General features: G+C 50.7%; 1 protein-coding gene across 1 annotated transcript in view; it reads right to left on the reverse strand.

Annotated features, from left to right (window-relative positions):
- smc2 (structural maintenance of chromosomes 2) overlaps positions 1-12,912 on the reverse strand; it is a 98,411-nt gene that overhangs the window by 5,691 nt on the left and 79,808 nt on the right. Inside the window, exons 20-24 of the mRNA XM_082978655.1 lie at positions 12,162-12,305; positions 9,012-9,086; positions 7,319-7,438; positions 2,282-2,482; positions 2,030-2,146 (exon numbers count right to left, since the gene is read on the reverse strand). Of these exons, the coding sequence (XP_082834781.1) occupies positions 2,030-2,146; positions 2,282-2,482; positions 7,319-7,438; positions 9,012-9,086; positions 12,162-12,305 (657 nt within the window). The remainder of the gene's footprint in view (positions 1-2,029; positions 2,147-2,281; positions 2,483-7,318; positions 7,439-9,011; positions 9,087-12,161; positions 12,306-12,912) is intronic.

Below are 12,912 nucleotides of genomic sequence, written 5' to 3' on the forward strand. Positions count from 1 at the left end.
CTGCCAGGCAGACACAGAGACAGACCTTCTGCCAGGCAGACACACAGACAGACAGACCTTCTGCCAGGCAGACACAGAGACAGACACAGAGACAGACCTTCTGCCAGACAGACACACAGACAGACAGACCTTCTGCCAGGCAGACACAGAGACAGACCTTCTGCCAGGCAGACACAGAGACAGACCTTCTGCCAGACAGACACAGAGACAGACCTTCTGCCAGGCAGACACAGAGACAGACAGACCTTCTGCCAGACAGACACAGAGACAGACAGACCTTCTGCCAGACAGACACAGAGACAGACCTTCTGCCAGGCAGACACAGAGACAGACCTTCTGCCAGGCAGACACAGAGACAGACCTTCTGCCAGGCAGACACACAGACAGACAGACCTTCTGCCAGGCAGACACACAGACAGACAGACCTTCTGCCAGGCAGACACAGAGACAGACAGACCTTCTGCCAGGCAGACACAGAGACAGACAGACCTTCTGCCAGGCAGACACAGAGACAGACAGACCTTCTGCCAGGCAGACACAGAGACAGACAGACCTTCTGCCAGGCAGACACAGAGACAGACAGACCTTCTGCCAGGCAGACACAGAGACAGACAGACCTTCTGCCAGGCAGACACAGAGACAGACAGACCTTCTGCCAGGCAGACACAGAGACAGACAGACCTTCTGCCAGGCAGACACAGAGACAGACAGACCTTCTGCCAGGCAGACACAGAGACAGACAGACCTTCTGCCAGGCAGACACAGAGACAGACAGACCTTCTGCCAGGCAGACACAGAGACAGACAGACCTTCTGCCAGGCAGACACAGAGACAGACAGACCTTCTGCCAGGCAGACACAGAGACAGACAGACCTTCTGCCAGGCAGACACAGAGACAGACCTTCTGCCAGGCAGACACAGAGACAGACCTTCTGCCAGGCAGACACAGAGACAGACCTTCTGCCAGGCAGACACAGAGACAGACCTTCTGCCAGGCAGACACAGACAGACAGACCTTCTGCCAGGCAGACACAGAGACAGACACAGAGACAGACCTTCTGCCAGACAGACACACAGACAGACAGACCTTCTGCCAGGCAGACACAGAGACAGACCTTCTGCCAGGCAGACACAGAGACAGACCTTCTGCCAGCAGACACAGAGACAGACCTTCTGCCAGGCAGACACAGAGACAGACCTTCTGCCAGGCAGACACAGAGACAGACCTTCTGCCAGGCAGACACGAGCAGACAGACCTTCTGCCAGGCAGACACAGAGACAGACAGACCTTCTGCCAGACAGACACAGAGACAGACAGACCTTCTGCCAGACAGACACAGAGACAGACCTTCTGCCAGGCAGACACAGAGACAGACCTTCTGCCAGGCAGACACAGAGACAGACAGACCTTCTGCCAGGCAGACACAGAGACAGACAGACCTTCTGCCAGGCAGACACAGAGACAGACAGACCTTCTGCCAGGCAGCACGACAGACCTTCTGCCAGGCAGACACAGACCTTCTGCCAGGCAGACACAGAGACAGACCTTCTGCCAGGCAGACACAGAGACAGACCTTCTGCCAGGCAGACACAGAGACAGACAGACCTTCTGCCAGGCAGACACAGAGACAGACAGACCTTCTGCCAGGCAGACACAGAGACAGACAGACCTTCTGCCAGGCAGACACAGAGACAGACAGACCTTCTGCCAGGCAGACACAGAGACAGCAGACCTTCTGCCAGGCAGACACAGAGACAGACAGACCTTCTGCCAGGCAGACACAGAGACAGACAGACCTTCTGCCAGGCAGACACAGAGACAGACAGACCTTCTGCCAGGCAGACACAGAGACAGACAGACCTTCTGCCAGGCAGACACAGAGACAGACCTTCTGCCAGGCAGACACAGAGACAGACCTTCTGCCAGGCAGACACAGAGACAGACCTTCTGCCAGGCAGACACAGAGACAGACCTTCTGCCAGGCAGACACAGAGACAGACCTTCTGCCAGGCAGACACAGAGACAGACCTTCTGCCAGGCGATGTTGAGGGCCTCCTTCTTCTTCTGGTCTAGCTCCTCTATGGTCTGGAGGATCTTAGACTTGTCATTCTCTACGATCCTCTTCTTCTTCATCAGGTCATTATACTGATGGAGGTTAGGGCAAGAATAGGGTCAAGGGTCATGTTCTCAACTCTCCTCCAATCATATCAAAGGGTCCAAGAGGGGAAGGAGGAATGAAAATAGATTTGATACGAGATCCAAAGGAAACACCAAACTCACCCTCTCCTCAGCCTGACTCAACATGTTCATGGCTCTCTTGTTGACTGATCTCTCCAGTCGTGTCTTGGACTCTTCCAGCTTCCTCAGCCTCTGGCCCGCCTCTTTAGGGTTGTTGACCTTGAAGTCGTATCCCGTGTTGGGCTGGCCGAACAGGCCTCTCTCCTGACTGATCCACTCGTGTTCCTCTAACATACGAGACACCTGGAGAGAGGGATGGATGGATGGAGGAGAGAGATGGATGGAGAGAGCGGAGATGAGAGGGATGGAGGAGAGAGAGAGATGGATGGAGAGAGCGGAGATGAGAGGGATGGAGGAGAGAGAGAGATGGATGGAGAGAGTGGAGATGAGAGGGATGGATGGAGGAGAGAGAGAGATGGATGGAGAGAGCGGAGATGAGAGGGATGGATGGAGGAGAGAGAGATGGATGGAGAGAGTGGAGATGAGAGGGATGGATGGAGGAGAGAGAGATGGATGGAGAGAGTGGAGATGAGAGGGATGGATGGAGGAGAGAGAGAGATGGATGGAGAGAGCGGAGATGAGAGGGATGGATGGAGGAGAGAGAGATGGATGGAGAGTGGAGATGAGAGGGATGGATGGAGGAGAGAGAGAGATGGATGGAGAGAGCGGAGATGAGAGGGATGGATGGAGGAGAGAGAGATGGATGGAGAGAGTGGAGATGAGAGGGATGGATGGAGGAGAGAGAGATTGATGGAGAGAGCGGAGATGAGAGGGATGGATGGAGGAGAGAGAGAGATGGATGGAGAGAGCGGAGATGAGAGTTATGGATGGAGGAGAGAGAGAGGGATAGAGAGAGAGATGGATGGAGAGAGAGAGAGAGAGAGCAGGATGAGAGAGAAAAGGGGTGGAAAGAGAGAGGAGAGATATGTTAGTCTGGTTAGCGGAACAACTCTCATGTTCCTCTAACAGAAGGAGGAAGCTCACTCAGAAGACTAGATCCCATTTAGTGCTGTGATTTAGTGATCTCCTTTGAAGAGACAAACAGATCGATAGAAACAGACAGAATATGAACATAAAGAGATTAGGAGACGACAGATCAAATGGAGATTAGAAAGCAGAGTTGATCACTAACTGTAGCTTAGCAGCAGCGTCCTGACTGTCTTTACGGTGTTTGTTGATCAGTAACTGTACCTTAGCAGCAGCGTCCTGACTGTCTTTACGGTGTTTGTTGATCAGTAACTGTACCTTAGCAGCAGCGTCCTGACTGTCTTTACGGTGTTTGTTGATCAGTAACTGTACCTTAGCAGCAGCGTCCTGACTGTCTTTACGGTGTTTGTTGATCAGTAACTGTACCTTAGCAGCAGCGTCCTGACTGTCTTTACGGTGTTTGTTGATCAGTAACTGTACCTTAGCAGCAGCGTCCTGACTGTCTTTACGGTGTTTGTTGATCAGTAACTGTACCTTAGCAGCAGCGTCCTGACTGTCTTTACGGTGTTTGTTGATCAGTAACTGTACCTTAGCAGCAGCGTCCTGACTGTCTTTACGGTGTTTGTTGATCAGTAACTGTAGCTTAGCAGCAGCGTCCTGACTGTCTTTACGGTGTTTGTTGATCAGTAACTGTACCTTAGCAGCAGCGTCCTGACTGTCTTTACGGTGTTTGTTGATCAGTAACTGTACCTTAGCAGCAGCGTCCTGACTGTCTTTACGGTGTTTGTTGATCAGTAACTGTACCTTAGCAGCAGCGTCCTGACTGTCTTTACGGTGTTTGTTGATCAGTAACTGTACCTTAGCAGCAGCATCCTGACTGTCTTTACGGTGTTTGTTGATCAGTAACTGTACCTTAGCAGCAGCATCCTGACTGTCTTTACGGTGTTTGTTGATCAGTAACTGTACCTTAGCAGCAGCGTCCTGACTGTCTTTACGGTGTTTGTTGATCAGTAACTGTACCTTAGCAGCAGCGTCCTGACTGTCTTTACGGTGTTTGTTGATCAGTAACTGTACCTTAGCAGCAGCGTCCTGACTGTCTTTACGGTGTTTGTTGATCAGTAACTGTACCTTAGCAGCAGCGTCCTGACTGTCTTTACGGTGTTTGTTGATCAGTAACTGTACCTTAGCAGCAGCGTCCTGACTGTCTTTACGGTGTTTGTTGATCAGTAACTGTACCTTAGCAGCAGCGTCCTGACTGTCTTTACGGTGTTTGTTGATCAGTAACTGTACCTTAGCAGCAGCGTCCTGACTGTCTTTACGGTGTTTGTTGATCAGTAACTGTACCTTAGCAGCAGCGTCCTGACTGTCTTTACGGTGTTTGTTGATCAGTAACTGTACCTTAGCAGCAGCGTCCTGACTGTCTTTACGGTGTTTGTTGATCAGTAACTGTACCTTAGCAGCAGCGTCCTGACTGTCTTTACGGTGTTTGTTGATCAGTAACTGTACCTTAGCAGCAGCGTCCTGACTGTCTTTACGGTGTTTGTTGATCAGTAACTGTACCTTAGCAGCAGCATCCTGACTGTCTTTACGGTGTTTGTTGATCAGTAACTGTACCTTAGCAGCAGCATCCTGACTGTCTTTACGGTGTTTGTTGATCAGTAACTGTACCTTAGCAGCAGCGTCCTGACTGTCTTTACGGTGTTTGTTGATCAGTAACTGTACCTTAGCAGCAGCGTCCTGACTGTCTTTACGGTGTTTGTTGATCAGTAACTGTACCTTAGCAGCAGCGTCCTGACTGTCTTTACGGTGTTTGTTGATCAGTAACTGTACCTTAGCAGCAGCGTCCTGACTGTCTTTACGGTGTTTGTTGATCAGTAACTGTACCTTAGCAGCAGCGTCCTGACTGTCTTTACGGTGTTTGTTGATCAGTAACTGTACCTTAGCAGCAGCATCCTGACTGTCTTTACGGTGTTTGTTGATCAGTAACTGTACCTTAGCAGCAGCATCCTGACTGTCTTTACGGTGTTTGTTGATCAGTAACTGTACCTTAGCAGCAGCGTCCTGACTGTCTTTACGGTGTTTGTTGATCAGTAACTGTACCTTAGCAGCAGCGTCCTGACTGTCTTTACGGTGTTTGTTGATCAGTAACTGTACCTTAGCAGCAGCGTCCTGACTGTCTTTACGGTGTTTGTTGATCAGTAACTGTACCTTAGCAGCAGCGTCCTGACTGTCTTTACGGTGTTTGTTGATCAGTAACTGTACCTTAGCAGCAGCATCCTGACTGTCTTTACGGTGTTTGTTGATCAGTAACTGTACCTTAGCAGCAGCGTCCTGACTGTCTTTACGGTGTTTGTTGATCAGTAACTGTACCTTAGCAGCAGCGTCCTGACTGTCTTTACGGTGTTTGTTGATCAGTAACTGTACCTTAGCAGCAGCGTCCTGACTGTCTTTACGGTGTTTGTTGATCAGTAACTGTACCTTAGCAGCAGCGTCCTGACTGTCTTTACGGTGTTTGTTGATCAGTAACTGTACCTTAGCAGCAGCGTCCTGACTGTCTTTACGGTGTTTGTTGATCAGTAACTGTACCTTAGCAGCAGCGTCCTGACTGTCTTTACGGTGTTTGTTGATCAGTAACTGTACCTTAGCAGCAGCGTCCTGACTGTCTTTACGGTGTTTGTTGATCAGTAACTGTACCTTAGCAGCAGCATCCTGACTGTCTTTACGGTGTTTGTTGATCAGTAACTGTACCTTAGCAGCAGCGTCCTGACTGTCTTTACGGTGTTTGTTGATCAGTAACTGTACCTTAGCAGCAGCGTCCTGACTGTCTTTACGGTGTTTGTTGATCAGTAACTGTACCTTAGCAGCAGCGTCCTGACTGTCTTTACGGTGTTTGTTGATCAGTAACTGTACCTTAGCAGCAGCATCCTGACTGTCTTTACGGTGTTTGTTGATCAGTAACTGTACCTTAGCAGCAGCGTCCTGACTGTCTTTACGGTGTTTGTTGATCAGTAACTGTACCTTAGCAGCAGCGTCCTGACTGTCTTTACGGTGTTTGTTGATCAGTAACTGTACCTTAGCAGCAGCGTCCTGACTGTCTTTACGGTGTTTGTTGATCAGTAACTGTACCTTAGCAGCAGCGTCCTGACTGTCTTTACGGTGTTTGTTGATCAGTAACTGTACCTTAGCAGCAGCGTCCTGACTGTCTTTACGGTGTTTGTTGATCAGTAACTGTACCTTAGCAGCAGCGTCCTGACTGTCTTTACGGTGTTTGTTGATCAGTAACTGTACCTTAGCAGCAGCGTCCTGACTGTCTTTACGGTGTTTGTTGATCAGTAACTGTACCTTAGCAGCAGCGTCCTGACTGTCTTTACGGTGTTTGTTGATCAGTAACTGTACCTTAGCAGCAGCGTCCTGACTGTCTTTACGGTGTTTGTTGATCAGTAACTGTACCTTAGCAGCAGCGTCCTGACTGTCTTTACGGTGTTTGTTGATCAGTAACTGTACCTTAGCAGCAGCGTCCTGACTGTCTTTACGGTGTTTGTTGATCAGTAACTGTACCTTAGCAGCAGCGTCCTGACTGTCTTTACGGTGTTTGTTGATCAGTAACTGTACCTTAGCAGCAGCGTCCTGACTGTCTTTACGGTGTTTGTTGATCAGTAACTGTACCTTAGCAGCAGCATCCTGACTGTCTTTACGGTGTTTGTTGATCAGTAACTGTACCTTAGCAGCAGCATCCTGACTGTCTTTACGGTGTTTGTTGATCAGTAACTGTACCTTAGCAGCAGCATCCTGACTGTCTTTACGGTGTTTGTTGATCAGTAACTGTACCTTAGCAGCAGCGTCCTGACTGTCTTTACGGTGTTTGTTGATCAGTAACTGTACCTTAGCAGCAGCGTCCTGACTGTCTTTACGGTGTTTGTTGATCAGTAACTGTACCTTAGCAGCAGCGTCCTGACTGTCTTTACGGTGTTTGTTGATCAGTAACTGTACCTTAGCAGCAGCGTCCTGACTGTCTTTACGGTGTTTGTTGATCAGTAACTGTACCTTAGCAGCAGCGTCCTGACTGTCTTTACGGTGTTTGTTGATCAGTAACTGTACCTTAGCAGCAGCGTCCTGACTGTCTTTACGGTGTTTGTTGATCAGTAACTGTACCTTAGCAGCAGCATCCTGACTGTCTTTACGGTGTTTGCTGATGTTGTGTTCCAACTCTTTAATCTTCAGCTGAGACTCATTGGTTTTCTCTCTCATATGGTTAGCTTCTGTACTCTTACCCTGGAATACACACACACACACACACACACACACACACACACACACACACACACACACACACACACACACACACACACACACTTTGTTGGCATGGAACATGAAATTACATCGTCAAAGTAGCTCATTGGGTAGAACAGATATGTTTAGAAAGTGATCTGATCCTAGGTTATAATAATCTCTCATGGACTGATGCACGTAACAACTGGTATTGTAGCGTCTCTAGGGCCTCCATTTTCATTTCTGGATGTAGGATACTCTTTAATTCACTTGTAGATAGTTTCAGCGTTTAAATGCTTGGAAAAATGTCTCGCGCAATATTAGGCTGAGTGACACCTAGGGCTGATCCCATTTAGTGAACTGGTTGATTGTTTGGTCAATAGGCTGTTGGTCAACAGAGATTTAGTTTGTTTGTTTAGCAGTCGCAAATGTATTTAAAAAAATGTAAATGGTGCACAAGACCTGTCTGAGTGGACTGATCCATTGTGGAGGCCGTGGGGGGATGGTACAGTCCATCAGTCTAAGACACCTGTCTGAGTGGACTGATCCATTGTGGGGGTGGGGGTGGTACAGTCCATCAGTCTAAGACACCTGTCTGAGTGGACTGATCCATTGTGGGGGTGGTGGTACAGTCCATCAGTCTAAGACACCTGTCTGAGTGGACTGATCCATTGTGGGGGTGGTGGTACAGTCCATCAGTCTAAGACACCTGTCTGAGTGGACTGATCCATTGTGGGGGTGGTGGTACAGTCCATCAGTCTAAGACACCTGTCTGAGTGGACTGATCCATTGTGGGGGTGGTGGTACAGTCCATCAGTCTAAGACACCTGTCTGAGTGGACTGATCCATTGTGGGGGTGGTGGTACAGTCCATCAGTCTAAGACACCTGTCTGAGTGGACTGATCCATTGTGGGGGTGGTGGTACAGTCCATCAGTCTAAGACACCTGTCTGAGTGGACTGATCCATTGTGGGGGTGGTGGTACAGTCCATCAGTCTAAGACACCTGTCTGAGTGGACTGATCCATTGTGGGGGTGGTGGTACAGTCCATCAGTCTAAGACACCTGTCTGAGTGGACTGATCCATTGTGGGGGTGGTGGTACAGTCCATCAGTCTAAGACATGTGATACTGAAACACTAATATAAATATTATCGTTGGATAGTCGCCGCTGTCTGCGGTTCTGAAGCCATATTTAGTCTGCTGTTGAATTGACACCTTTTCCCATGTTGCTAACAAGGAACTTTATACCGGGACAACAATTTAGTGTCACTGATCATCTGGACAAATTAGGACTTTGCAGGTGCTGGTGATTTCTGAATTTGGGAAGGATAGAGGACATTTGGTCCAACTTGCAGAGAGTTTCAGTTTAGGGGGGTTGGGTGGGACTTTGCTAATCTCATTAGTATCTTTTCACCTACATCTCCAGCAGAACTTAATCCAGCATCTGATGCTTTTATCAAGGATTCTAGTTCTGCGTGTCCGAGATGGTTTCCACGACAACATTACGATGATGATGATGAGGAGCAGCATGGTAACAACACCACCAGTACTACTGACAATAATGTAGTAATCATACCTTGATCTCTTTGTCCTGGGATACGATCACCTCTTTCTGTCTAGTCAACTCCTCCTGGGCCTTACGCACAGACTCCTGGAGAGAGAGAGGGGAGGGGGAGAGGTTGAGGAAGGAGAGACAGGTGGGGGGAGAGAGGTTGAGGAAGGAGAGAGAGAGAGGAGGGGAGAGAGAGGTTGAGGAAGGAGAGAGAGGAGGGGAGAGAGAGGTTGAGGAAGGAGAGAGAGAGGTTGAGGAAGGAGAGAGAGAGGTTGAGGAAGGGAGAGAGAGAGGTTGAGGAAGGAGAGAGAGAGGTTGAGGAAGGAGAGAGAGAGGTTGAGGAAGGAGAGAGAGAGGTTGAGGAAGGAGAGAGAGAGGGGAGAGAGAGAGGTTGAGGAAGGAGAGAGAGAGGGGAGAGAGAGGTTGAGGAAGGAGAGAGAGAGGGGGAGAGAGAGGTTGAGGAAGGAGAGAGAGAGGGGAGAGAGAGAGGTGGGAGGAGAGAGAGAGAGAGGGGAGAGAGAGAGGTTGAGGAAGGAGAGAGAGAGGTTGAGGAAGGAGAGAGAGAGGTTGAGGAAGGGAGAGAGAGGGGGGAGGAGGTTGAGGAAGGAGAGAGAGAGGGGGGAGAGAGGTTGAGGAAGGAGAGAGAGAGAGAGGGGAGAGAGGTTGAGGAAGGAGAGAGAGAGGTTGAGGAAGGAGAGAGAGAGGTTGAGGAAGGAGAGAGAGAGAGGTTGAGGAAGGAGAGAGGAGAGGAGGAGAGAGAGGTTGAGGAAGGGAGAGAGAGGGGGAGAGAGGTTGAGGAAGGAGAGAGAGAGGGGAGAGAGAGGTTGAGGAAGGAGAGAGAGGTTGGGAGGAGAGAGAGGGGAGAGAGAGGTTGAGGAAGGAGAGAGGGGAGAGAGGTTGAGGAAGGAGAGAGAGAGGGGAGAGAGAGGTTGAGGAAGGAGAGAGAGAGGGGAGAGAGAGGTTGAGGAAGGAGAGAGAGAGGGGAGAGAGAGGTTGAGGAAGGAGAGAGAGAGGGGGGGAGAGAGAGGTTGAGGAAGGAGAGAGAGAGAGGAGGGGAGAGAGAGGTTGAGGAAGGAGAGAGAGAGAGGAGGGGAGAGAGAGGTTGAGGAAGGAGAGAGAGGAGGGGAGAGAGAGGTTGAGGAAGGAGAGAGAGAGGGGGGAGAGAGAGAGGTTGAGGAAGGAGAGAGAGAGGTTGAGGAAGGAGAGAGAGAGGTTGAGGAAGGAGAGAGAGAGGTTGAGGAAGGAGAGAGAGAGGTTGAGGAAGGAGAGAGAGAGGGGAGAGAGAGAGGTTGAGGAAGGAGAGAGAGAGGTTGAGGGGGGAGAGAGAGAGGTTGAGGAAGGAGAGAGAGAGGTTGAGGAAGGAGAGAGAGAGGAGGAGGAGAGAGAGAGGTTGAGGAAGGAGAGAGAGAGGGGAGAGAGAGGTTGAGGAAGGAGAGAGAGAGGTTGAGGAAGGAGAGAGAGAGGTTGAGGAAGGAGAGAGAGAGGTTGAGGAAGGAGAGAGAGAGAGAGGGGAGAGAGAGAGGTTGAGGAAGGAGAGAGAGAGGTTGAGGAAGGAGAGAGAGAGGAGGAGAGAGAGAGGTTGAGGAAGGAGAGAGAGGGAGGAAGGAGAGAGGAGAGAGAGGTGAGGAGAGAGGTTGAGGAAGGAGAGAGAGAGGTTGAGGAAGGAGAGAGAGAGGTTGAGGAAGGAGAGAGAGAGGTTGAGGAAGGAGAGAGAGAGGTTGAGGAAGGGAGGAGGGAGAGAGGTTGAGGAGAGAGAGAGAGGTTGAGGAAGGAGAGGAGAGGTTGAGGAAGGAGAGAGAGGTTGAGGAAGGAGAGAGTTGAGGAAGGAGAGGAGAGGTTGAGGAAGGAGAGAGAGAGGGGAGAGAGAGGTTGAGGAAGGAGAGAGAGAGGGGAGAGAGAGGTTGAGGAAGGAGAGAGAGAGGGGAGAGAGAGGTTGAGGAAGGAGAGAGAGAGGGGAGAGAGAGGTTGAGGAAGGAGAGAGAGAGGTTGAGGAAGGAGAGGAGAGAGGAAGGAGAGGGAGAGGTTGAGGAAGGAGAGAGAGAGGAAGGAGAGAGGAGAGGTTGAGGAAGGAGAGAGAGAGGGTTGAGAGAGAGGAGAGCGAGAGGATTGAGGAAGGAGAGAGAGAGGTTGAGGAAGGAGAGAGAGAGGAAGGAGAGAGAGGTTGAGGAAGGAGAGAGAGAGGAGGGAGAGAGAGAGGTTGAGGAAGGAGAGAGAGAGGGGAGAGAGAGGTTGAGGAAGGAGAGAGAGAGGGGAAGAGAGGTTGAGGAAGGAGAGAGAGAGGGGAGAGAGAGGTTGAGGAAGGAGAGAGAGAGGGGACAGAGAGGTTGAGGAAGGAGAGAGAGAGGAAGGAGAGGAGAGGTTGAGGAAGGAGAGGAGAGGTTGAGGAAGGAGAGGAGAGGTTGAGGAAGGAGAGAGAGAGGGAGAGAGAGGTTGAGGAAGGAGAGGAGAGGGGAGAGGAGAGGTTGAGGAAGGAGAGAGAGAGGGGAGAGAGAGGTTGAGGAAGGAGAGAGAGAGGGAGGAGAGGAGAGGTTGAGGAAGGAGAGAGAGAGGGGAGAGAGAGAGGTTGAGGAAGGAGAGAGAGAGGAAGGAGAGAGAGGTTGAGGAAGGAGAGAGAGAGGGAGAGAGAGAGGTTGAGGAAGGAGAGCGAGAGGGAGGAGGAGAGCGAGAGGTTGAGGAAGGAGAGCGAGAGGGAGAGGAGAGCGAGAGGGAGGAAGGAGAGCGAGAGGTTGAGGAAGGAGAGAGAGAGGGGAGAGAGAGGTGAGGAGGAGAGAGAGAGGGGAGAGAGAGGTTGAGGAAGGAGAGAGAGAGGGGAGAGAGAGGTTGAGGAAGGAGAGGAGAGGGGAGAGAGAGGTTGAGGAAGGAGAGAGAGAGGGGAGAGAGAGGTTGAGGAAGGAGAGAGAGAGGAAGGAGAGGGAGAGGTTGAGGAAGGGAGAGAGAGGTTGAGGAAGGAGAGAGGAGAGGTTGAGGAAGGAGAGAGAGAACGGAGTGGGGGAGTGAAGGGATGTGAAGATAGAGAAGAGAGTGTTGTCAGTGATAAAGTATATAAACATATAGCTAGTTCATGTCAACAATCCAGTCGCCCGGGCCGGGCCAACCGATGAGGTCGACGCCCGGGCCGGGCCAACCGATGAGGTCGAGGACATTTGACACTATTGGACCAGGATGTAACGGTACCTTGTTCTCTGCCACGGTGGTAGACATGTTGTCTATCTGTTCCTGGATAGTCTTCATGGCTTCATCTACTGCCAGGATCTGTTGTTCATAGCCAGCCTGCTCCCTCTTCAACTCCTCCAACTCTAGGACTAGGGACTCAGCCTCCTGCACACACACACACACACACACACACACACACACACACACACACACACACACACACACACACACACACACACACACGTCAAATCAAAGCCCCCTTTACTCTTGTTTGTACACTGTGGAGGGTCTTGAATAATGTTATTGCTTGGGTAATGTAGCCCGGGTTATCGCTTGGGTAATGTAGCCCGGGTTATCGCTTGGGTAATGTTGCCCGGGTTATCGCTTGGGTACTGTAGCCCGGGTTATCGCTTGGGTACTGTAGCCCGTGGTTATCGCTTGGGTACTGTAGCCCGTGGTTATCGCTTGGGTACTGTAGCCCGTGGTTATCGCTTGGGTACTGTAGCCCGTGGTTATCGCTTGGGTACTGTAGCCCGTGGTTATCGCTTGGGTACTGTAGCCCGTGGTTATCGCTTGGGTACTGTAGCCCGTGGTTATCGCTTGGGTACTGTAGCCCGGGTTATCGCTTGGGTAATGTAGCCCGGGTTATCGCTTGGGTAATGTAGCCCGGGTTATCGCTTGGGTAATGTAGCCCGGGTTATCGCTTGGGTACTGTAGCCCGTGGTTATCGCTTGGGTACTGTAGCCCGTGGTTATCGCTTGGGTACTGTAGC

This window comes from Salmo salar, chromosome 08 (genome assembly GCF_965601325.2).
Source record: "Salmo salar chromosome 08, fSalSal1, whole genome shotgun sequence".
NCBI classification, from domain to species: domain Eukaryota; kingdom Metazoa; phylum Chordata; class Actinopteri; order Salmoniformes; family Salmonidae; genus Salmo; species Salmo salar.